Source organism: Crotalus tigris, unplaced genomic scaffold, assembly GCF_016545835.1.
Source record: "Crotalus tigris isolate CLP2741 ecotype Arizona unplaced genomic scaffold, ASM1654583v1 scf7180000017950.1190679, whole genome shotgun sequence".
NCBI lineage: Eukaryota > Metazoa > Chordata > Lepidosauria > Squamata > Viperidae > Crotalus > Crotalus tigris.
In genome coordinates, this window is record NW_024096740.1 from 330,106 (window position 1) to 355,353 (window position 25,248).

The 25,248-nt window shown below is 45.7% G+C and overlaps 1 protein-coding gene across 1 annotated transcript; it reads right to left on the minus strand.

Annotated features, from left to right (window-relative positions):
* Positions 1–1,255: 1,255 nt before the first annotated feature.
* Positions 1,256–23,503, minus strand: LOC120308814 (zinc finger protein 729-like). Its single transcript, XM_039345331.1, has 5 exons — positions 23,193–23,503; positions 21,970–22,218; positions 17,747–17,909; positions 15,559–16,961; positions 1,256–3,553 (listed from the first exon to the last, which is right to left on the minus strand). The coding sequence occupies exons 4-5, from the start codon at positions 16,872–16,874 to the stop codon at positions 2,356–2,358; spliced, it is 2,514 nt and encodes an 837-aa protein (XP_039201265.1). The 5' UTR covers positions 16,875–16,961; positions 17,747–17,909; positions 21,970–22,218; positions 23,193–23,503; the 3' UTR covers positions 1,256–2,355.
* Positions 23,504–25,248: the final 1,745 nt, after the last annotated feature.

The window sequence follows — 25,248 nt, forward strand, 5'->3', positions numbered from 1 at the left end:
CCAAGCTGAGCCATGTTGGCTCAGGAATTCTGGGAGTTGAAGTCCACAAGTCGTAAAAGAGCCAAGGTTGCCTAGCCCTGGTATAGGGGGTTCCTCGACTTTTAACCTGAAGCAAATCTCTGCCCCTCATGGATCCAGGTCATAAATACCTTTTGAGGGTGGAGTCTGTTGTAAACTTCAAATGGTACCAGGCTGATGACCCATTATGGATTTGGGTCATAAAGTACATTTTGTGTCTGGGGGGGTCTATTGTAACTTCAAATGGATGCAGGTTGATGGTTGCCCATCCCATGGCTCTGTCTGTGTGTGTGTGTCTCTGTCTCTCTCGCTGTGCCTTGAGTTTTTGGCTGAAAGGGGGGACTGATCCAAACTCAGCCACTCTCACTTGAGCTGAGAGAGGAAGATGCCAGAGACCCCCACAGGAAGGACCAGGAATAATGAAGCCCCCTTTGTGGGCGGAAGGAGCTGAATGCTCACAAATGCACGTGGGGGAGGAATTGGCAGCATGAAACCGGCACAAAGGCCTTTTTCCTAGTTTGTCTTGACCTTCCGTGCAGTCCAGTACTGGACCTTCTTCCCAAAGAGCCTTAAATCCATAAAGGGAAAGAACTTCCATAAGACCTAATAAGCATCAGGTGCCTCTGGGGAATCAGGTGTCTGGATCAAGATGCTCACAGGGGCCCCAGCCCTGGGCTTGGAGGAGGCGGGAGCCCCCATAAGTAGCCAATCAGGCAGATCCCAGCTTCTGGGCACATCAGCAACTACATCATAAAGGATATTTCTATGGGAACAAGAGAGGAAGGATCACTTCCAAACAAACACAGCTAGGAAATTATGCTGTGTTGGACTGCGGATCAGATGCCATTTCGTGGAGGACAGAGGAGCAGACAATTAACCAACGTTCAGGGCAAGTGATGACTTAAGGTAGGACTCGTTTAGTGAAGCTAATAATGAATCCCACAAAAACATGGTATTAAACTGAGACTGTTTGAAGTGATATCTTTATGGAAAATAGAGTAATTGACTCCAGATTGGTAGAAATAAGCAAGAAAAGTATTTAATGCAGGGGTAGGCAACGTTGGCTCTTTTATGACTTGTGGACTTCAACTCCCAGAATTCCGGAGCTGGCTCAGGAATTCTGGGAGTTGTAGTCCACGAGTCATAAAAGAGCCAATGTTGCCTATCCCTGATTTAATGTAACATGGTATATGAACAATAATATCACAATAAAAGAACAAAAATATTCATAAAAGAATTTAAATGTAATTTAAATGATCCCTTTATTTAGTAACACTTGTTCCAGGGAGTTGTTTTTTTCTTCACTTTACCACAATTATGGCCCACTTTGTTTTTTGAAACTATTTCAGGATAAAACGTTTTCTATGCTACAAAGATTTCTAGGCTTTCTCTCTGTGCTGTGGGGACTGAAAGATGTATGACAACCACTGTCTCATTTCAAGGAACAGATTTTCCACACACCAAGCTCTGATGCGGTTTGTCACCCGGAAAGAGTGTCCAGTAGTCTGAGCACCTGGAGGGTTTCTCTTCCAGGCATTTTTACCTGCAGACCCAGGTAGACACTCCAGGAAAATATTTCTCACACACCAAATGGATAACTTCTTTCTCTTGTGGATCCATTCGGGGCCCCCAGAGATCCCAGTGAAATCAGTAGTTTGCAACTTTCTAAGCATTTATACAACAGACCCTCTTTTGCGAATGATCCAGGGTTTCATTACAGATAGTCCTCAACTTACAGCAAGCATTGATGGCCCATAAACCAGTTCTGGATATTGTAAAATGTTGCCCTCCCCCAAATTATGAGCACTTGGCAACCAGCTGGCTTTTGCGACAAGTTCCATCATTTTGCAGCCATCGGCTCACAATTTGCCTTTTTTTTTTTTTTTTTGCAGAAAATACAAATTTGGAAAAATGGCTTTATACCTAGGACTGCTTATTGCTTATTGACCACAAAAATGTCATAAAATCTGATCCGGTCAAATGGATGCCACAATAAAAGCGATGACTGGGAATCTGTTTCAAAAGGCAATCGTAAATTGAGGACTAGCTTTGCTTTGCAAAACATAATCTACATCTCCCCAACACTTGTAACGCTTTTCTTTTTCACTCTGGTAAGTTATCAATGCGGCTGTTTTGTCAGCCAAACCTCCTTACACTCCCCACATTTATGCATGTTTGCTTGATTGTGTACTCCCCGATTGTATTTAACGCAATGTGACTAGGAAAAACATTTTCCCCACACCAAACAATTGTAGGATTTCCCTTCTGTCACTGTGTGAAGTTCCTGGTGAACGTTAAGATGTGACTTTTGGAAAAAAAAAATGTTTCCCTCATTCTTCACAACTGAAGGGGTTTATCTTTGCTATGGACTTCCTGATGCCTTTTTAGCTGAGATTGAAAATGAAAAGTTTCCTCACACAGTGCACATTTGTAAGGTGACTCCCTTGTGTGACTTCTGGTGTGCTTGCGAAGTGATGAAATCTGGGCAAAACATTTCCCACACTCTGGACATTTATATGGTTTCTCTCCAGTGTGGATTCGCTGATGTCTCACAAGAGTACCTTTTTGAGAAAAACATTTATCGCACTCCGAGCATTTATAAGGCTTCTCACCTGTATGGATTCGGCTATGGTTTCTAAGGTAATATGAATGAACAAATGCTTTCCCACAGTCTAAACATTTGTAATTTCTTTCCCCTGTGTGAGTTTTCACATGACTTCTAAGGGTTGGTGCGGTACAAAAGAATTGTCCACATTCGAAGCATTGATATGGCTTCTCCCCTGTGTGGGTTTTATGATGTCTCCAAAGTACTTCCTGATAAGCAAACAATTTCCCACATTCTAGGCATCTGTACGGCTTCTCTCCTGTGTGGAGCCTCTGATGTTTTACAAGGTGTTGTTTTTGGGAAAAGCATTTCCCACATTCCCCACATTTGAAAGGCTTCTCCCCTGTGTGGATCCTCTCATGTTTCTGAAACTCTGTTCGAGTAAGAAATTTTTTCTCACACTCCCCACATTGATAGGGTTTCTCTCCTTTGTGCCTCTTCTGGTGTGCCTGAAGTCCAGCAGAATACGTAAATCGTCTCCCACATTCTGGGCATTCATAGGGTCTCTCGCCAGTGTGAATTCTCTGATGTTGGACCAGATTTGATTTCAAGGTAAAACATTTCCCGCATTCGAGGCACTTTTCCTTTTTCTCCCTTCTGTGTGTTTTCTCATGACCCCATAGACCTGAACTCTGGGTGAAACATTTCCCACACTCAAAGCATTTGTAAGGTTTTATTCCTGCATGAACCTTCTCGTGGCGCCAAAGATACGAATTCCGAGAAAAGCTCTTCCCACATTCCCAACACATGTAAGGTTTCTCCCCTGTGTGAATTCTCTCGTGGTTCCTGAGGGTGGCTTTGTCACGGAAAAAATTCCCACACTCCAGACATTGAAAAGGTTTCTCTCCAGTGTGGATTTTCTGATGTGTAAGAAGGTTTGACTTTTGACCAAAGCATAAGTCACATTCCTCACATTTATAGGGCTTTAGTCTGGGGGGGCATCTGAGATCTTTGGCACCATTTCCAAAAAAGGATTTCTCACCCTCCAAACCTTCACTGGATCCGCTTCCCACATGGACCTCCCTGTGGGTCAAAAGGAGGGACCTGCGAGCAAAGGATTTCCCACACTCTGAGCATTCATGGGTTCTTTCCTGGTTTTCCGGAGTGTCTGACGGGGGATCCAAAAGTTTCCCGCCCTCCATGAGTTCTGGCGACTGCTGCCTTGTGCTGATTTTCTCTTATCTGTTGATAGTTGACTTGCAGGTGAATCTTTGTTCACAATCTTTTATCTGCTGTTAGAATGAAAAAGAAATCGAGAATAATATTTCCTTTCGTGACATGCAGAGAATCACAAAATCTCATTCTTGGAAGGGACCTTGAAGGTCTTCCAGTCCCACCCTCTGCCCAGGGTAGGGTCCCCAGTACACCCGAGAGAAAGTGATGGATGGCCTACATCTGTAGGAAAGATGTCCTCAACTTAGATGTCCTCAACTTAAGAACTGGAATTTCGGTTGTTCCGTGAAGCAGTGGTTAGGTGAGGTGCCACCTGAGCATTGCACTCTTCAATCGTAAACCCATACTCGCGATTGTAATCATTAAGTTATCTTGAGGGTTCTTAAGTGGGGGAAGGCCCAGGCAATGTTCGTGGGGGTTTCCGGGAGTGGGGGAGGGTCTGCAGACCAGGCACAGGCTATCCTTAAATTGGGGGGCTACTAAAGCCGGAGCCTGGCCATGCAAAGCAGCCCTAATTGACAGCAATGCTGGGATGTGTCTTAAGTGGAAGCCTGGGGCCATCAGCAGTTTCAGCCAGCTGCCACTGACCCCAGGACTGGACTTCAGCCCAGTGTCACCATTGACACTGAGAAATGAGGTCTTAATCCCAAGACTTTGTGCCTTGTGCCATTCTCCAAGATGCACGATCCATACTGTTGCTAAGCAACGTGTCCCAAAGCACCTCTAACCTTCTTCAGGACCTCTCAACTCACCCTTGACCTCTGTTGGCACTCACATGGCCTCTCCTGCCCACTTAAGGCAACCCCAGATTCCTTACCTGAGACTTTGTCTGCTTAATGACCCGTGAAATTGCTCACCAACCAGGCCCATGAGCGCAGGATTGCAATGTTTGAGCAAAGCAGCCAAGTCACATCTCAATGACCGCTTCACAGAACAACCAAGAATCCGGTCCGAATTGTGGTAAGTCAGTCCAGAATGAACTATAGGAATCAGGAAAAAATTAAGGCATCACATAAGAGAAGGAAAGAGACTTCAGGCTAGAGCGGTGGTTCTCAACCTGTGGGTCGGGACCCCATTTGGGGTCAAATGACCATTTCACGGGGATCACCAAACCATGCTGTCCGCCATTTTGTTCCCTTTTCCCTAGCCGTCCTACTCCCTCTTATTGGTGGCCACACCCACTTGGGGGTCACCACAACATGGGGAACTGTATTATGGGGTGACGGCATTAGAAAGGTTGAGAATCACTGGGCTAGAGTAACCAAGCCATCCATTTCTGATTCTCTTTTCTTCCTTCCTTCTTCTGATTTTGCACTTATGAGCTCCATCCCGTCACGACTACTTGATCCTGACTTCCTCGTGAAATATTTTGTATATTTTATAAAATCCTACAAGAAGGAAAAATGTGATCCACTGTGGTTTCCGCTGATCAGGATGTCTTAGGAAGCGTAGCGAGTTGTTGTTTTCTTCTTTAGTAAGTTGTATTTGTGGAAATACCGATGGCCAAATCTACTAACAAGTTAAAGAGACAAACGAGCCAATTCAGGATTTATAGTGGAGGTCATCCTGGAACGTCTAGAAGCCATATGGACATCCACAAACACAACCAAAAGTATGGATCAAGTATGTAAAGTATTTCTTTACTATATTTCACCTGAAATTCTAATAGAGATATTCAAAATATGTAGGGGTTCTGATCCACTATCCATTCCAGTCAGATAATATTCAGATCACTCTTGTGGCAGCACATCAAAGAACAACAGGATAGCTAAGAAGACAAAAGATTGTCTCCCTCTTCCCCCATTCACCAGAGTAAAAATTTATACCAGTGGTTCTCAACCTCTTTAATGCTGCGATCCCCAACCGATCGTAAGTCGAGGACTACTCAACTGGTGCAGCAGCACCGTTTGCAGAATGGGACTTTTGGTGGGCTCAGCAGGGCAGAGACAGCCTGGACAATTCCTATTGGCTTTTGAAAGCCAATAGAATTAGACTCTATTCAAGAAAGCCAATAGAATAGAAGGGAGTAGCACAGCTAAGGAAAAGGGGGAAAAAATGGCGGACTGCATTGTTTGGCGACCCCCATGAAATGGTCGTTTGACCCCAAATGGGGTCGCGGCCCACAGGTTGAGAACCACTGATTTATACCGAACTTTTGCTTTCAGAGAGCTGTCCTTAAAGCATTAAACAGCAGGAAAATTGCCATAACACTTACAGAACTGGCTTGCCAAAACTTCCCTCCTAGGGCTGAACAAAAATAAACCAGCCCCAAAACATTCAGCCATCCCTCATGGCCAAAGTAGGATTTGAACTCAAATCCAGCCTTGCACCCTGTGGCTATAACCCTGAAACCAAATTGGTTTTCTATAAAGATTTCCCTTCCCCTCCTTGGGCTCCAAGGAAAAGGAAAACAAATTGAACACACACAGTATTGATGGATTAAAGTCTTCATCCTGGTTCATCCGAGCCGGGGATAAATAAGCAACATGGCGACTGCTTTGGGAAGAAGGTTGCAGTTTATTGAAGAGCCAGACAGAAAGATAGTTCTGGCAGGAAAGAGGAGAGGGGAAAAAAAAAGGCTGAGCACATGTGGGTAGAAGGTTTTTATACCATCTCTCGCCTTTTGTTTGGAATAGTTTCCTGTTCCTGTGGCATGAACTTTGGGGCTATTTCCTGTGTCAAGTAGTCTGACCTGAATTTAGGTATGCCTCTCTGGCCTTTGTGAGTTAATCCTATCATGTCCTGTCTCAGGTGGGGTAGGCAGATTTTAGGTCTTTGTCTTTCTTCTTGATCTCCTAGCTGGGGCCTTTCTGATGGGTTACATTTGCATTTGTATAGAGCTGGCTTCTGCTTGGGACAGAGAGACTTGGGGGCAGGGTAGGTTTCTGCTTTTTAAAATCCTTTTGAGGAAGAATATATTTTCCTGCCCTTTTAATATTTCCTTCTCTGGGGCGCTGACTTCCCACAGTATGCAGCAATTGATCATCTCTTTTGCAGTAGCAAGTAGTCCCAGAGACACATATTTACCAGATTGTGGGAAGTCAGAGCCCCCCAGAGGAGGAAATATTAAAAGGGCAGAAAAATATATATTTTTCCTCAAAAGGATTTTTAAAAGCAGAAACCAAACCTGGCCCCAAATCTCTCTGTCCCCAAGCAGTAGCCAGCCCTATACCAATGCAAATGTAAAACCATCAGAAAGTTGGAGCCAGAGAACTCAAGAAGATACTTAAAATCTGCATACCCCACCCAAACTCTAGGAATCATTAGCCCCATCACCAGGGAAGCAGGATATGACTTTTGGGACATAATAGGACTAACCCATTACCATCAAGTATACCATAGAGCAGGGCTTTTCAACCGGTGGTACGCGTACCACTTGTGGTACATTAATGAGTGGCAGGTGGTACGCAGCCCTGCCTAGCCAAGTGTTGTGGGGGAGGGAAAGAGCCAGCACAGGCAAGGACTTATTGTGAGAGAGTCCTCTGGAGCTGCAGAGTGGCTGGGGCGAGGCAAAGGCCCCAGGCTCACTTCTGGCTCAATCTCCCCCATGAGAAAGGAGAAGGTGGGCGGAGACAGGAGAGCCTATAAAAGGAGGCAGTTTGGGCAGGAGAGGGAGAGAGAAAAAAAGCAGCAGCCTTGGAAGGAGGCAGTCAGCTGCACCGAAGGGGAAGAAGGTGGGGGGGGGGGAGAGGAGATCAAACAGGCTGGCCATGAGCCGATCTACAACTGCTGTGGCAGCCACCTGTGCTGGCAGCAGCAAACAGGCAAGAAATGCAGTGGGGGAGGGGTTGCCCTCCAAGAGGAATGAAAAAAAGGCAGCAATGGCTGGAGGTAAGGCACGGAGAAGGGAAGGAGATGGGGAGTGGAAGGATTCTTATGTGCTTTTGTGACTTTGAAGTTCTGGAATTTGTGCAACGAGGGCTTTGTGTTCTTAAGGAGTGTTTGGCAATTTCAATTTGGCTGATGGTTGGTGTTAGCTTCTATTGCTCTGCTGTTGTTAGCTGTAAGTTTTGCTGCAAGGGATTTTGAAGTATTTTTCTCCTGAATGGATTTTGCCTGTAGCATTCCTTTACTTATGAATGGAGCCATTTGGGGAGGTTGCCTTAGCCGGCAGCCAGTACTTTTTTTTCTTCCTTAAGTGCCAGCTGCATTCCTTACTTTCCTTTCTAGCCAGTAGCTAATTCTTAAAGGGAAATGTGCTTTTTTAAGCTAGTTCACTCAGCAGCTTGTCTTTTCTGTCTCTGGAGGCCTTTCCTTGTTTGATCAATATATGGAAGAGGGAGAATATGGTGGGGGGGGGGTTTCAAATTCTTCCTTCAGAAAGAGATGGGTATGAGAAAAAGGGAGGCAGGGAAGGGAGGGAGGAAAGGAAGTCCCGCCTTAGCACTTGGCCACCAGCAGCTCTGCCATTGACTTTGCTTGTCAAAAGGTTGCAGAAAGGGGATCACATGACCCTGGAACACTGTGACCATTATAAATATGAATCAGTTGCCAAGCATCCAAATATAAATCACATGACCCTGGGCATGCTGCAATGGTCATAAGTGTGAAAAATGGTCATAAGTCATTTCAGTGCAATTGCAACTTTGAACAGAGTTTTTTTTTTTTTTTGGTCATCAAGTTTTTGACATGTTGCTAGGTGGTACTCGAATATTGCCATATCCTAAAAGTGGTATAATCGATAAAAAGGTTGAAAAGCCCTGCCATAGAGCAGTGGTTCTCAACCTTTTTAATGCCGCGACCCCCAACCGGTCGTAAGTCGAGGACTACTCACCGGTCATAAGTCAAGGACTACTCAACTGGTGCAGCACCGTTTGCAGAATGGGACTTTTGGCGGGCTCAGCAGAGCAGAGACAGCCTGGACAATTCCTATTGGCTTTTGAAAGCCAATAGAATTAGACTCTATTCAAGAGGAAAAGGGGGGAAAAATGGCGGACTGTGTTGTTTGGTGACCCCCGTGAAATGGTCATTCGACCCCAAATGGGGTCCCGACCCACAGGTTGAGAACCACTGCCATAGAGGCACACCTAAACTCAGGTCAGGATACGTGACACAGGAAATAGCCTCAAAGTTCATGCCACAGGAACAGGAAACTTCCAAACAAAAGGCTAGAGAGGGTATAAAAACCTACTGCCCTTGTGCTCAGGCCTTTCTTTTCTCTGGTCTAGCCTGCAAGAACCATCTTTCTGCCTCTTCAATAAACTATAACCATCTTCCCAAAGCAGTCGCCATGTTGCTTATTTATTCCGGGCTTGGATGAACCAGGATGAAGACTTTACTTCCAACAAGATGTTAAATAAAACATCATAGGATTGTTCCTTTTTGACAAGCATACATTATAAATCCATTATTAAGGATAAATCCAAACTAAAATGCAAAGGAAAATCACTGAAGCATGCCACGCGTACAAAAATAAAATATCAAGAGTTAGATGGGACATTAGAGGTCCTCTAGTCCAACCCCTGACTGAAACAAGAAACTCTATCCATTTCAGTCCCTATCAACTTCTAACCTCCTCCCAAAAACTTCCAATAATGAAGCATCCACAGTTTCTGGAGACAATTATCCCACTGATTAATTATTCTTACAGTCAGGAAATTTTATCCAATTTCTGTTCTTTAAAAAAACAAATATGCAGACAGAAACTGCCTCCCCGCTCTTCCTTCCTTCCTTCTGCATCTCTTACTTTTCCAAGGCAGAAATTCTTGGGTTAAAAAAAGTAACAAACTAAACATGTTTAAAAGGATTGCTCAAAAATTTTACCCCCCTTCAGCAGCCCTTCTACCATGGGCTTTAAAAACCCATTCTTCCTTCCAATGTAATGTTATATACTGTCTCTGATTAATTACTTCACCAGGGTTCATTAAAGTCACCTTTAAAGGGTCCATGTGTACCCCTCTTCTATTGCCCTCTTGGGCCCATATAAGAGGGTCCACATTTCCTTGAGTTTCCTCGCTCAAGGCTATAATATTTACAATTACTTCTTTTTTATTCCCCATAATAACAACCCCCAATTTACCAATTAAGCACCCCGTGGCCAAATTGCAGCTCCCTTTTACCAATATAAAGTTGCACCATAGTCCAGGTCCTTTTGCTACTGTCTGGACCATAGCAGATTTAAATATCATTGCTTCTACTACAGCCATTTCTCCGAAATGGTATAGGATTTCCTGCCTGAGCAGGGGGTTGGACTAGATGACCTCCAAGGTCCCTTCCAACTTTATCATTATTATTAATTATGAAACGCAGCCTTTTGGCTGTCGCCTTGTTTTAATGACCTGCTCAGAAGGCCAGCCTTAAAACTTCCTTAGTGCTTTGAAGAACATCCACCAAGAAGGGCCCGTCCCATCACAACCTCTTCAGGGCAAAACAAGGAAAATATAAAAGTTTCGAAATTCTATACAGCTGTTCAAAGTAGTAGCAAAGCTAACATCAGCATAAAAACAAAGGAGTTCATGGTCCGCCTATTATACTGAGCTCAGAGAAAGAGGATCTCTTGGGGGTTAAGAAGGAATGAACTCAAATTTAGTTAATTTAGACTTTTTCACACACACACACACACACACACCCGAACCTTCTCCTCCCCATTGCAAAAAGCTAACAGGGTGTTCATACCAGATTACAAATCTCCATAAACGTTTTAAAGCTCCGCTTACTCCATTTTTGCAACTGCGCATGCGAGGATATGCATGCTCGGAAACCTCGTGCTCTGACGGACCACAGAGAAACCTTCAGAAAGCAAAATCCCCAGAGCTCCTTCCCGGATCCACACGGGGATCCTCGGCCGGGTGAGGAGGGGGCAGATCCAGCCCAGGGGGGGATCCCGTTTGCCCCCCCCGGAGGGAAGGCAGGGATCCGCTCCCTGCAGGCGACGCCAAAGCCGAATCTCCCCAAGGAAAACCCGGCAAGCCGAAGAGGCAGATCCGCAGCTACCTTTCTCCTGGCGAGGGGGGGGAAGCTCTCCTGGCGGGAGGGGCGCCCCACAGGCCGGAGGGAGAGCAGACCTCCCCGAAGTAACACCCAGAAGCCTCACCCGAGGGATCCGGCGCCGATCCTGCCAGGGCGAAGCGGCAAACGCCAAGGGAAGTGGAGATGCAGCGAGTGGGAGGGCGGGGGCGGGGCTTCTGTTTTCTTGGGCTCCGCCTCCCGTCCTCGCCCCCGCCCCTGCCCAAAGCAACTAACATACCCAACACACTTTTCTCCTCCTATATTCCTCGCAACCAACCTATGAGGGGGGCCAGATAGAGAGCGTGACTGACCCCAGCTGGCTTCCGTGGCCAAGTCACGATTTGAACTCAGGGTCTCCGGCTTTCTAGCCCAGTGCCTTAACCACTAGGCCAGGGGTAGGCAACCTTGGTTCTTTTATGACTCGTGGACTTCAACTCCCAGAATTCCTGAGCCAGCCACGCTGAGGGGAAAGGGAGAGGTTTCCAAGCTGAGCCATGCTGGCTCAGGAATTCTGGGAGTTGAAGTCCACGAGTCAGAAAAGAGCCGAGGTTGCCTACCCCTGCACTAGGCCAAACTGGCTCTCCCAGATTAGAGAGGTGGAGTTGATTGGGACTAGATTTATTTATTTATGGTTAATACCACAGCTGTACACACAGTTGCCATAATTGCACACATAAAGGCCTCACATTAACTGAATTTTGGGTCACATGAAACACAATCTGGTATCAGTGTACAATTTATACTAAATTGAATATTGCACCACATTCTCACCAATGTAATGCTGACTCTACCAGAAACAGCAAGGAGTCAAGAGAGACACGTGTTTCTTCCATCACACAAGAAATCTGCTCGCTCCACAGTGAAGCTTTTATGAAGGATGCTTGAAAAAGAAGACTGGATCGGACACCTGTGTTGTTCTCTGTGGGGATCATGCCCAACCCACTGGACAAGGATGGAGGATCCAAGAGACCTCAGCTCTGGAATGAGGCCAGATAGATGATACCTTTTTATATCTTGTTATGTTTAGGAACTCCGTTCAAAGTAGCAAATATACAGTTAACTTTTTACACCTGCTAAAAGGCTTTATTGCTCTTTCCTCCCAACTGGATAATAAATATTGAATTCTCCATCCAGGTGGTCTTAATCCAAACAGCTTCACATCTTACAGCGATCTGTACAACAGCTGCCTGTGCAGAGGTTACCTAATGGCCCTCCATCCTGAGAATATAAATTGGGTGGGGGGTCTCTTAAGACCATGAGGATGGGGGGGGTTCTGCAGAGTCTCAGACTCTTTGGGTTGGTCGTGTCCTGACCCCCAGAGCCCGAAGGACAGGAAAGAGGAGGGTCTGAGGGAATAGCCCAGTCCTTGACTTACAACAGTTGATTTACTGACAGATCAAATTAGAGACCGAGTGCCCAAACTGCAACCCAAAACCCACTTATGCATGGCCGGGTGCTGGGTGGGCATGGCCACCAAGTGGGCGTGGCCGAGCTGTCAGCTCCTGCTTGCTCACTCGCTTGCTGTCCCGACTTGTGCTCACTCTCTAACTCTGCAGCAAATGCTGCTTCGCAAAAAGTTGCTCCTTTTATAGCCTCTTGCCTATTCCCAGGCTGCGCATGCGCGGAGAGAAGGAGGGAGCAGCTCGGCCCAGCAATGGCTCGTGTGCCACCAGAGATGGCTCCGTGTGCCATCTATGGCATGCGTGCCATAGGTTCGCCACCACAGGACCATTTTTCACACGACCGTTGCAGCACCCCCACGGTCACCTGATCAAAAATTGAGCTGCTTGGCAATTGGTTTATATTGATGACAGCTGCAGCAGCGTCCCAGTGTGCCTTTTGGGACCTCCTGACAAGCAAAATCAATGGGAAAGCCAGATTCCTTTCACAATGGTAATACTAATTTAACAGCTGCAGTGATTCACTTAACCAATGTGGCAAGAAAAGTCCTAAAATAGGTCGAAAACTCACTTAACCAATTTCACATTTAGCAACATAAATTCTGGGCTCAGTTGTGGTCGTAAGTCGAGGACTGCCTATATTGTAGCTCAGCAGCTGAGAGGGGAAAACAGGCCTGGAAAGGCTGCTAAGACACACTGCAGAGCAAAATTAAGTTTATTCTTTTACATCTCTTATTTACATTCTGCCTACATTATTTTTATGAATAACTCAAAGCAACGAACACATCCAACACTTTCCCCCTCCTATATTCCTCACAACCACCCTGTGAGGTAGGCTAGATAGAGTGACTGACCACAGATGTTTTCGTGGCCAAGTCATGATTTGAACTCATGGTCTCCTGCTTCCTAGCGCAGTGCCTTAACCACTAGGCCAAACTGGCTCCCCGGATTAGATAGGTGGAGTTGATTGGGACTAGATTTATTTATTTATGGTTAAAACCACCGCTGTACACACTGCTGCCATAATTTCACACATAAAGGCCTCACATTAACTGAATTTTGGGTCACATGAAACACAACCTGGTATCAGTTTACAATTTACACTAAGTTGAATATTGCAGCATATTCTCACAAACGTAATGCTGACTCTACCAGAAACACCAAGGAGTCAAGCGGGATGTGTTTCTTCAATCACACAAGAAACCTGCTTGCTCCACAGTGGAGCTTTTATGAAGGATGCCTGTAAAACAAGACTGGATCGGACACCTGTGTTGTTCTCTGCGGGGACCATGCCAAAAACACTGGACAAGGATGGAGGATCCAAGAGACCTCGGCTCCGGAAAGGATTGTTTGTAGCTCAGGGTTGAACTGCCTTTGGTGTAATCCAGTGTTTCCCAAACTTGACAATTTTAAGGCATGTGGACTTCAACTCCCAGAATTCCACAGCCAGCGTTGCTGGCTGTGGAATTCTGGGAGTTGAAGTCCTCATGCCTTAAAATTGTCAAGTTTGGGAAACACTGGACTGTAATCTATGAGTTTGGTTGTTTCCTTGCAGATGTTTCATTACCGAAATAGGTAAAATGATCACTGCTAACAATGTGATCCACCTCTGATAATGTTACCTAGTTGGGTAATGAAATGTCTGCAAAGAAACAGCCAAGCTCAGAGGACACCAAAGTCCCCACACCAACTCTGGCCAAAGAGCCCCTTGTTGTCTCAGTGCATCGAACTTCTCATCCCAGCATTAGTTGAGAGGAAACCTCATCCACTCCTGGGCTGGACTGTGGTTGTCAATCAAAGAAGGGGTCTCCTAGGAAGCATTAAGCCTTGGCTTTCTACAGCCTTCATCCACCACCTACATATCCAACGCTCAGGGAGGAGGCTGGGAAAGGGCTTTGACCATAGGTAAATAAAGGCAGCTTCTCTGCTGTGGAGATCTCGCCTGTGTTTCATCTCCCACGGTGGGAACCAACCACTCAGGGACACTTTAGAGTTCCTGTTATGACTCAGCAATTTACAGCTGCCTTTCTTTGATAGATGCTGGAAGACTTTTTTGGTGTTGCTTCTTCACTAGATGGTAAATATTTTAACCCCTTGGAGTTTTTAATTCAGATATCTTTATGTCTTAGAGTAGTCTGTAATAGCCACTGGTGTAGTGCTTATGTGACCCTCCATCATGAGCACTTTAAAGTACACACACCCAGACACACACACACAAAGCTCACATTAAACGAATTTAGGGTTGTATGAAACGCAACATGACATCAATTTATAATTCACACTAAACTGATTATATAATTGAAAGTCGCCCTTCTTGTGACCTACGATGTGCTAAGTAAGACGGGGTTCATTTCATCAGGAGGGTGTCAGGCACATATAAATAGCCACAAGTGACCTGCCCTTAAGGGCAGGGGTTCATCTCAACCCACGAGGACATTTTTCCCAAAGTTCATCCGAAATCTACATCCTTCAATTCAATGCTGAACTCCGAAGTCTCCAGCGAGGGAGGGCAGAGTCAAAAGAATCGAGATGGCGGCTGTTTTGAAGGGCATCACATACACAACTAAAAAGCAGCAGACTTTGACTGCAGAGCATGGCACAGTCTGACTCCCATCTTGACTTTCTTTGAACTCCCTGAAAACAGCCCTCTTGATGATTTTGAACAATAATTTTATTAAGGATTAGATTCACAGATCAAAGTAAGAAACCTAAGACAAATTATCTGTATGTGAATATATGAAACAGAGGATGTGGGGGAAAAAAAAAAACCCTGAAGAAAAGATAGTAGGAAAAATCATCTTTCGAACTTTATCCTCAGCCAACATATATTCAACATCAACACTTTATCACTAAATAAGCAACCGAGTGCATCCTAATTGCCCCCACCCCCATTTTCTCCTCTCTGACACTTCGGTTCTCCTCACTGATCCACAAACTGCAAGTAAGAACTAACAAAAATGCCTGGGTGCCTTGATTTAGGACTGTAAGCAATTTATGACTGGAAATCCATTCCAAGTTGTGGCCATAACTTTAGGACTACCTGTATTCCGCAAAACATTATACATAACCCACACATTTATAACTCTTTTGTATAATCACTCTGGCAAGTTACTAATGCAGCTTTGTGAGGAAAACATCCTCACACTCCCAACACTTACGCCCTTTTGCCTCATTGTGTACTCTCTCCTAGTATTTGAGGCTGCTTCGCTAGAAAAAATATTTTTCTCACATCAAACATTTGTAGGATTTCCCTTCTGGGACTGTGTGATGTTCCTAGTAAACCTTAAGGTGTGACTGTTGAAAAACATTGTTCACAACTGAGGAGATTTATCTCTGCTATGGACTTTTTGGTGCATTTTTAGCTTTGATCTACACTGAAAATTTTTCTCGCACTCTACACATTTATAAGGCCACTCTCCTGTGTGACATCTGGTGTGCGTGCGAAGTGTTGAAGAATGGGCAAAACATTTCCCACACTCCAGACATTTATATGGTTTTTCTCCCGTGTGGATTCTCTGATGTATCACAAGAGTATCTTTCCGTGAAAAACATTTATCACACTCCGAGCATTTGTGAGGTTTCTCTCCTGTATGGATTCGGCTGTGACTTATAAGGGAATATGAATAAGCAAATGCTCTCCCACAGTCGAAACATTTGTAGTTTTTTTCCCCCGTGTGAATTTTCGCATGACTTCTAAGGGCTGAGGTGGTGCTATAAAATCTTCCGCATTCATTGCATTGATATGGCTTCTCCCCTCTGTGGGTTTTATGATGGCTCCAAAGGTTCCCCTGGTGTCCAAAACATTTCCCACATTCTAGGCATCTGTACGGCTTCTCTCCTGTGTGGAACCTCTGATGGCTTCCAAGGTTTTGTTTTTGGGAAAAGCATTTCCCACACTCCACACACCTGTATGGCTTCTCCCCTGTGTGGATTCTCTGATGAATCTGAAGATGGGCTGGCGAAATAAAACTTTTCCCACATTCCATACATTTATAGGATAATTCCCCTTTGTGCCATTTCTGGTGTCTGTGAAGTTCTGAAGAATCCACAAATCGTCTCTCACATTCTGGGCATTCATAGGGTCTCTCTCCCGTGTGACGTCTCTGATGTTGAAGCAGATTTGATTTCGTGGAAAAATATTTACCACATTCGAGGCACTTTTCTTTTTTCTCCTCTCTGTGTGTTTTCTCATGACTCCATAGACCTGAACTCCGGGCGAAACATTTCCCACACTCAAAGCATTTGTAAGGTTTTATTCCCGTATGAATCTTCTCATGGGCCCAAAGACTTGCGTTCTGAGAAAAGCTCTTCCCGCATTGCCAACACTTGTAAGGTTTCTCCCCTGTGTGAATCCTCTCGTGGTTTCTGAGACTGGATTTTTCACGGAAAAAATTCCCACATTCCAGACACTGAAAAGCTTTCTCTGCGGTGTGGATTTTCTGATGTCTAAGAAGGCGTGACTTTCGACCAAAGGATAAGTTGCATTCCTCACATTTATAGGGGTTTTGGGTAGGGGGGCTTTTTGGATCTTTGGTTTCTTTTATAGAAAAGGATTTCTCAACCTCCAAACTTTGACTGGAGACGCTTCCCACATGGACCTTCCTGTGGGTCAAAAGGAGGGAGTAGTGAGCAAAGGATTTCCCACACTCTGCGCATTCATGGGTTCTTTCGTGGTTTTTCGGAGTGCTGTTTGTGTCTGACAGGGGATCCAAGAGTTTCCCAGGCTCCATCCTTTCTGGCGCTTGCTGCCTTGGGATGAATTTCTACTAACTGTTGATAGTTGGCTTGCAGGTAAATCTTTGGTCACAATCTTTGATCTAGTGTTAGAAAGAAAAAGAAAGGGAGAATATTATTTCCATTTCAGAAAACAAAAAATCTTAACCATGCAGGTCTTCCAGTACCGCCCTCTGCCCAGGTACTTTGTCCCATCATGGGACAAAATCTCCCATGATGGGACCCCCACATCTCTAGGAGGGATGTCCTCAACTTACGACCACAGTTGGACTGGAATTTTGGTCTTTTGGTGAAGCAGTGGTGAGTGGTCACGTGACCACGTCTCTCCACAAGTGTAATCCCACACACTGGTTGCAATCTTTAAGTAATCTTGAGGGTTTCTAAGTGGAGGGAGGGCTAAGGAATGGTTGTAGGGGTGCCTTGGGGATGGGGCTGGTCCTGGGGATCAGGCACAGGTTACCCATGAGTTGGGGGCTGCTGAAGTGGGATGTAAAGCTCCTCCCCCTCTAAAAGTCTGTGCTCTCTCAGCCTGAGTATGCAAAAACAATCCTGATGGACAGCAATGCTGGGCTGGCCTGGGCCTTAAGTGGAGGCCTGGGGCCCTCAGCCATTTCAGCCAGCTGCCACTGACCCCAGGACTGGACTTCAGCCCAGTGTCACCATTGCTACTGAGAAATGCCTTAATCCCAAGACCGGAGGCCTTTGCAGCCTTGTGCCATTCTCTAAGACGCATGTTCCATACATATTTCCAAGCAACGTGTCCCAAAGCATCTCTAAGCTTCTTCAGGACCCCCACAACTCACACATGCCCTGTGCCAGCACTCACATGGCCTCTCCTGCCCACTTAAGGCAACCCAAGATTCCTTACCTGACACTTTGTCTGCTTAATGACCCGTGAAATTGCTCACCAACAAGGCCCATGAGCGCAGGATTGCAATGTTTGAGCAAAGCAGCCAAGTCACATCTCAATGACCCCTTCACGCAACGACCAAGAATCCGGTCCGAATTGGGGTAAGTCAGTCCAGAATGAACTATAGGAATCAGGAAAAAATTAAGGCATCACATAAGAGAAGGAAAGAGACTTCAGGCTAGTGCAGTGATGGCGAACCTTTTAGAGACCCAGTGCCCAAACTGCAACCCAAAATCCACTTATTTATCAACGGGTGCCGGGTGGGCGTGACCACAGTGGTCATGGCAGACTGGGTGGGCGGGGCCACGGTGGCAGGGGCCAGTCCTTGGCCATCTCCGCAGCACAGCATGCGTGCCCACAGAGAGGGCTCTGAGTGGCGCCTCTGGCATGCGTGCCATAGGTTCGCCACCACTGCCTTAGAACAGATGATTGATTCTTAAGCGAGCTCTAATTAATACGCTGATGATATTGTTATTTTTTGTGATTTACTGATTTTTACCTGTTACTGTGGACTGTTAGGATTTCTTGAGATTTTATTAATAGTGTTTATACTGTCCGGCCATTGCGTTGTACAGAGCGAGGTTTGTGATCTTTCCATCTCTGTCATTGGTCTGCGTACTTGTTTCCCCCCCCCCCACCTCCAGATATTTCCTACTCGGTATATCTGGTCCACAATGGCAGACGGTGTCTCGCATTCAGCTACACAGGGCTCCAGAATGCCCCGCCCCACAACAACAAAGTGCAGATCCACTGAATCTGAATCGGGGGGGGGGGAAGAAAAAAGCCAAAACAAAACATATCTCTCAGAAGGAGCCCTCTAAAACAGCTGAGCGAGAGGCCTCGAGGAGACATTTGGCATTGGAAAAATAATTCTCCAGGGCCCAAAGACTTAGATCCAATGAGGCTGAGATGGTTTACAGTCCCTCACCATCATGCGTGCCACAGGTTCGCCACCACTGGGCTAGTGTAACCAAGCCACCCATTTCTGATTTCCTTTTCTTTCTTCCTTCTTCTGATTTTGCACTTATCAGCTCCATCCTATCATGACTACTTGGTCCTGCAATATTTTGTATATTTTATAAAATACTACAAGGAGGAAAGAGACTTCAGTCTAGTGCAGGGCTAGGCAACCTTGGCTCTTTTACGACTCGTGGACTTCACCTCCCAGAATTCCTGAGCCAGCATGAGGGAAACTATGGCCTCTTCATGACTCGTGGACTTCAACCCCCAGAATTCCTGAGCCAGCCATGCTAGACCAGGGCTTTTTCCACCGGTGGCACGCTACCACTTGTGGTACTTTGCCACATGGCAGGTGGTATTAAAGTGGAATGAAACAGAATAACATAGAATAAAAATGAATAAAGTATAATAATAATGATGATGATAATGAAAAAAAATGACTAAAAGCAAAATGATGTGTCTGCATAATTCCTGGAAGAAAGCCGTGTTAGCAAAAAGCTGTGTTAACTGACCTAATGCATATTTACAAAGATTGTATAAGTAAAACTGCCATTATTGTCTTCCCGTGAGAAATGAACCTAACATGTGAGAAACTAACTGAATGTTATACAACGTCGATTCCATATACAATGTACGATGCCATGAAAACTCCCTTTGTTCCTTAGAAAGGGGAGAGCTATAACGATTGTAGTTTGGAACCTTCCTCTTGTTCAGAAATTTGCTGATTGTTAATCGCTTCTGAACCTTTGCAGCAAATAAATCTCTCTGTTTCATCCTTTGGAATTCGTAAAAGTCCTTTATTTTTTTAAAGTCCTTTTACTTTTTCCACAAGAGTATGGGATTGCTAACCAAGTGTAGCAGCGGAGGGGAATGAGCCAACGCTAGTCAAGGCTGAGGGAGAGGCAACTGCAGCTGCAGGGCTGTCTGGGCTCCAGCTGATTGCCGCTTCCAGAAGCAGGTCAGGGGAGGGGGAGAGAAGTGGTTTTGGGGGGGGGGGAAGGGGATAAAAGACACCAGGAAAGGTTTAATCCCTTTAAAGCAGTGTTTCTCAACCTTGACAATTTTACGGCATGTGGACTTCAACTCCCAGAATTCCACAGCCAACATTGCTGGCTGTGGAATTCTGGGAGTTGAAGTCCACATGTCTTAAAATTGTCAAGGTTGAGAAACACTGCTTTAAACAAATGTAATTAGTTTTACCCCCTTTAATTAAGTCTGTCTGTGGCTTTTAGAAAGTTTTCTTTGAAGCTAAACTGGCTTAATTTAAAGCTTTTCCTAATTGCTGGAACCTTTCAGTCTAGAATTGCAACATTGTGACACGTGACATGCCTGAGGCAGTTTAAAGAGAAAAAAAAAAAGATGGGAGTTTTGTGTTTCTTTATTTTCTTGCTTTGCACTTGATTCCTGTGTCTTTGAGGGTACAGGGAAGGGATTGGGGGGGGGGGTGTGCATTCTTACTACACTGTGGAAGGGCCAACCAGCTAGCTCAGGAGTCTACAAACTTAGCAACTTTAAGATCTGTGGACTTCGACTCCCAGAATTCCTCAACCAGCCATGAAGGCTAAGGAGTTCTGGGAGTTGAAGTCCACAAGTCTTAAAACTGCCAGGTTTGAAGGCCCCCAAACTACCTGGTAGTGGTGCATATGAATAAATATGGATAAATTCATCATACATTTGCCAGTGCAAAGGGAAGGGGATTCAGCAAAGGGAAGGGGACTCAGCAAAGGAACAGCCACCGAAAAAATTAAAACTGGTTCCTTTTTTTACTTTTTTCTGGTTTATAATATTTTATTAGATTATAGAATAAAATAAAAAAGTACAAAAGCAAATAGTAGGAGACAGTGGGGAGGAAAAGGGGGGGAGAAGGGAAAAGGAACATACTTCCTTTGTTGCAGTAGAAGGAAGCATTAACATTGAACCTCAACTTTTTATTTTTTCATAATATTATAAACTAGCCATTTCTATAACAAAACTAATGTAAGGACCCACCCCACTTTGCATCTTAAGAAGACAGAACTCTTGGAATAATTCTTCCAACAGGGATCCTTTATTAAGAGAAAATGGTTGCAGGCATTCTAGGCAGGACTTGGGGTTCAAGCTCTCCCATTCGAGGTTTTAAGGGGTTCCCCAGTAGTCCCACCCAATCACCGCCCTCTTCCAGTGACAGTTTCAGGCATCACAATCCCACCCCCTTTTCTCCTTTCTTCCGTCTGGATGGAGACTTCAGATAAACTACATGAAAGGTAAATAGCCTCCTTTGTTATGATGAGGCCTTTTGGTGCTAACCACATTCAAACTCTTTGAAGTTGCAATACACACATTCAGGTCCTTAGAAGTATACTGAAGGAAGTGAGGGCCATAAAGCCCCTTTGTTCTCCCCCTTCTCTCCCTCTTATGGCAGAATCCAGAGAAGGCAGAATTGGGGTTTTCTATATTTGATAACTAAAGATGAAATATAATTGGATTCTGACAACTAATCAGTAAAAGCCAACCCCCCCTTTTAGTCATCAAGTTTTTGACACCTTGCTAAGCACCAGTGGTACTCAAATATTGTCATGTCCTAAAAGTAGTACAATCTGTGAAATGGTTGAAAAGCCCTGTGCTAGAGTAACCAAGCCACCCATTTCTGATTCTCTTTTCTTTCTTCCTTCTCCTGATTTTGCACGTATGAGCTCCCTCCCATCATGACTTCATCCTGACTTTCTTGTGAAATATTTTGTATATTTTATAAAATCCTAGCAAAAAGAAACATATGGATCAAGGAAGCTACAAATCAATCATGCTGGCATCAATACCTGGAAAGATGCTAGAAAAGAAAATGGATCTGTGAAAGCCTTCAAACGAAAAAAGCTATTACTAGACGCCAACATGGGTTTGTCAATAATAGATCATGGCAGAAAAAAACGTATTAAATTCTTTGACTAAGTGACAAAATTAGTGGAACAGTAAAACTACATGGACACAATACACTTCAGTGAGGCATGTGACAAAGTAGACCACAGCCGACCTCTTGGCAAAATAGAAAAATGGGAGACACACAGCATCACCCCCAGATGGATTCGTAACTGGCTGACCAAACGCACTCAACGTAAAGTCCTTAATGGAACTTAGTTATGCCTTCACCCAGCACCATTTCATTGCATTTTGTTTTGTCAAATAAATATTTAAAAACTATACACTTATTCTCCAAATTAAGATTTAATCAAATTTTATTTACTCACCTTTAAAGTTGCAGCTAAGAAGTCTCTCGGTCACCTGTTCCCCCCTCGGAGTCAAGGCCAGGGATGACCCTCACTGCTGACCAGTTTGATTTCTCCTTAATCCATTGACCCTTTGTGCAGAAAGCTGCTTCTCCAACTGGGCCACAATTTCCAAAATCTCTATTATGGAGTCCCAGCCAAAGGTTGGTGGGTCCCAATCCAAGAACGGCCCTTCTCTGTGGACCTCATGGCCAGGTCCTCACTGGTCTCCTGCAAAGAGAAATGAGAAGGGCTCAGATGCTGAACATAATCTGTAAATGACCTGGAAGCGGGAGGAGAATATGGAATTATTTGTTGAGAATACAAAATAATGGAGACAAAATCCTGATTCAAGATGATCTCGATGGGCCAAAATGGAAGAAACCAGCAAGATCAAGTCCAACAGGGAGAGAGGCAGAGCTGTGAGTAGGAAAACTCAAAGGATGAGAGAGATCAGATGCGGCAGAGCATGTGGGAAAAGGGCTGCTCTTTCCAGACACGTGTTTCAAAAATATGTACAGTTAGAAAAGGCAGCCTTTTGGCCATCAGCTTGGTTTTTTTACCTGCTCACAAGACCAGCCTTACAAAACTTCCTTTGGAAAACATCCAGCAAAATAAGGGCTGAGACATCACAGGCTCTTCTGGACAAAACAAGGAAAATGTAAAGTTTACAAATTCTACCCAGGTTTTAAAAACAGATTAGCCTGAAAACAAAGGATTTTATTTTTCGCCTTTTAGACAGAGCACAAAGAAAGAGGATCCCTTTTGTGCGATAGGACAACATGAGCTCCATTCAAGTAATTTAAACTGATTTTCTTTCCCCCCCCCCAAACCCTCCCCTCCCCGTGGCAATGCGGTCAATGTGTGTTAAGATCCCATTACAAATCTCACTAAATGTTTCAAAGCTCCGTTTACTCCATTTGTGTAGCCGCACTTGCGGGATATGCATGGCCAGAGACCTCCTGCTCTGGCGGACCACAGAGAGACCTTCTGGAGTAATTTCCCTAAAAGCTCCCTCCCGGATCCACCCGCCGCCCCACGGGGAACCTTGGCTGGGCGAGGAGGGGGCAGATCCAGCCCGGGGAGAGAGGGATCCCCCTTTGCCCCCCTGGAGGGAAGGGAGGGATCCGCTCCCTGCAGGCGACGCCAGAGCCGAATCTCCCCAAGGAAAACCCGGCAAGCCGAAGAGGCGGATCCGCAGCTACCTTTCTCCTGGCGGGGGGGGGAAGCTCTCCTGGCGGGAGGGGCGCCCCAAAAGCCGGAGGGGGAGCAGCCAGACCTCCCCGAAGTAAGACGCAGAAGCCTCTCCCGAGGGATCCGGCGCCGATCCTCCCAGGGCGAAGCGGGACGCGCCGGAGGGAAGCGGAAATCCAGCGAGTGGGAGGAGAGAGGCGGAGGCGGGGCTTCTGCTCTCCTCTCGGGCTCCGCCTCCACCTGGCAGCCCCGCCTCTAGGCCGCCTCTTCCCCCCTCCCAGCCAGGATCACGTGCTCCGAAACCGCCTCTGCTCCTCCGATGGGCGCCGGTGTCGAGGTTTCCTCTGCCCATGGGAAGAGCGTCCCTCCCTGACCGCTGGAAGCGGGGCAGCTCTTCCTGCTCCAGCGTTTGTGTGGGTGTTTGTGTGAGGCTGGGCAGCTACCCAAAGAGCCTGTTTTAAGCATCTCCTGGGATCCCTTCCAAGAAGAGAGCCATAGAATCAGATAGATGGAGAGATGTTATTCCCAACAAGGCAACTCACTCGCTCTGTGAGATGGATGGTGTCTAAATGTGATAATAAATAAATGAGAATAAATATGTATCTAGATCTGGGTCATAAAGTACTCTTTTGGGGGGGAGGCAGTGTCTTGTCATAACATCAAATGGAGGCAGATTGATGGCTGCCTGTACTGAACTTCCATGGCTCTCTCTATCTCCAGCTGTGCCTGAGCTCTTGGCTGAAAGGGGGGGGGGATCGATCCAAACTCAGCCGCTCTCCCTTGAGCTGGGAAGGGAAGAGACCCCCACGGGGGGGGGGAACCAGGACTAATGAAACCCCCTTTGTGGGCAGAAGGAGCGAAATGCTCACACGAGGGCGGGGGGGGGGGAGAGTGGAGGAATTAGCAGCATGAAAGTGACACAAGGGGATCTTTGTCCTCGTTTCACTTGACCTTCCGCGCAGCCCAGGACTGGACCTTCTTCCCAAAGAGCCTTAAATCCATGAAGGGAAAGAGCCTCCGTAAGACCTGAGGAGCATCAGGGAACCAGGCGCCTCTGGGGAACCAGGGCTCCGGATCAAGGTGCTCACAGGGGGCCCCGCCCTGTGCTTGGAGGGGGAGGGAAGATGCCAGAAGACCCCTCACGTAGCCAATAGGAGTTGGGTAGATCCCAGCTTCTGAACCAATCAGCCACTACAGTTGACTCAGAAGGGATTAAGACCCCCTTTGCTTTCGTCGATTTTGTTACGCTGCAGCCATCCAAGCTAATTTAAGATTGAGAGCATTTGCAAGGAAGAATGGCAGAAAATCCCCCAATCCAGGGGATCGCTAAAACTCATGAGGTCATCTAGTCCAACCCCCTGCTCAGGAAGGAAACCCTATACCATTTCAGACAAATGGCTGTCCAGTCTCTTCTTAAAAACTTCCAGGGTTGGAGCATTCACAGCTTCTGGAGGCAGGTTGTTCCACTGGTTAATTGTTCTAACTGACAGGAAGTTTCTCCTTAGATCTAGGTTGTTTCTCTCCTTGATTAGTTTCCATCTGGCTTCTTGACCTGCCTTCAGGCACTTTGGAGAATACTCATCCCATCCCGCAATCCCGGTACGCAAAGCTTGTGGCGTCACACCCCAAAAGACTGGAGGCTGTAATTGACGCCAAAGGTGCTTCCACAAAGTACTGAGCAAAGGCTATGAATACTTTGTGCCAATGTGATATTTCAGTTTTTTCTTTTAAAAAATTTACAGACATTTCTAAAATCTGGTTTTCACTTTGTCATTATGAGGTACTGAGTGTAGATTAATGAGGGGGAAAAAAAGAATTTCAACTGTAGAATCAGGCTGCTGCATAACAAAATTGACAAAAGTGAAGGGGGTCTGAATATTTTCTGAATGCATTGTAAGGTGTGGTACATTGAATCACGAGTGTGTGAGGCACGTGTAGGGAGCCACCAATGGCCCGCCCTTAACAGTGGGGGTCCATCCAAATCCCCAGGACATTTTTCCTAAAGTTCACCCAAAATCTACACCTTTGAATCCAACCCTGGAAGTCAGAAGTGTCCAGTGAGGGAGG

What these genes read in the sequence shown, in the direction of transcription:
- LOC120308814 (XM_039345331.1), bottom strand. Translation starts at nt 16,874, where the DNA reads ATGGAGCCTGGGAAACTCTTGGATCCCCTGTCAGACACAAACAGCACT. An exon ending in ACCAGATGTCACACAGGAGA is followed by an intron (nt 3,554 to 15,558) that starts GTGGCCTTATAA and finishes ATGCCCCCCCAG; the next exon opens with ACTAAAGCCCTATAAATGTG.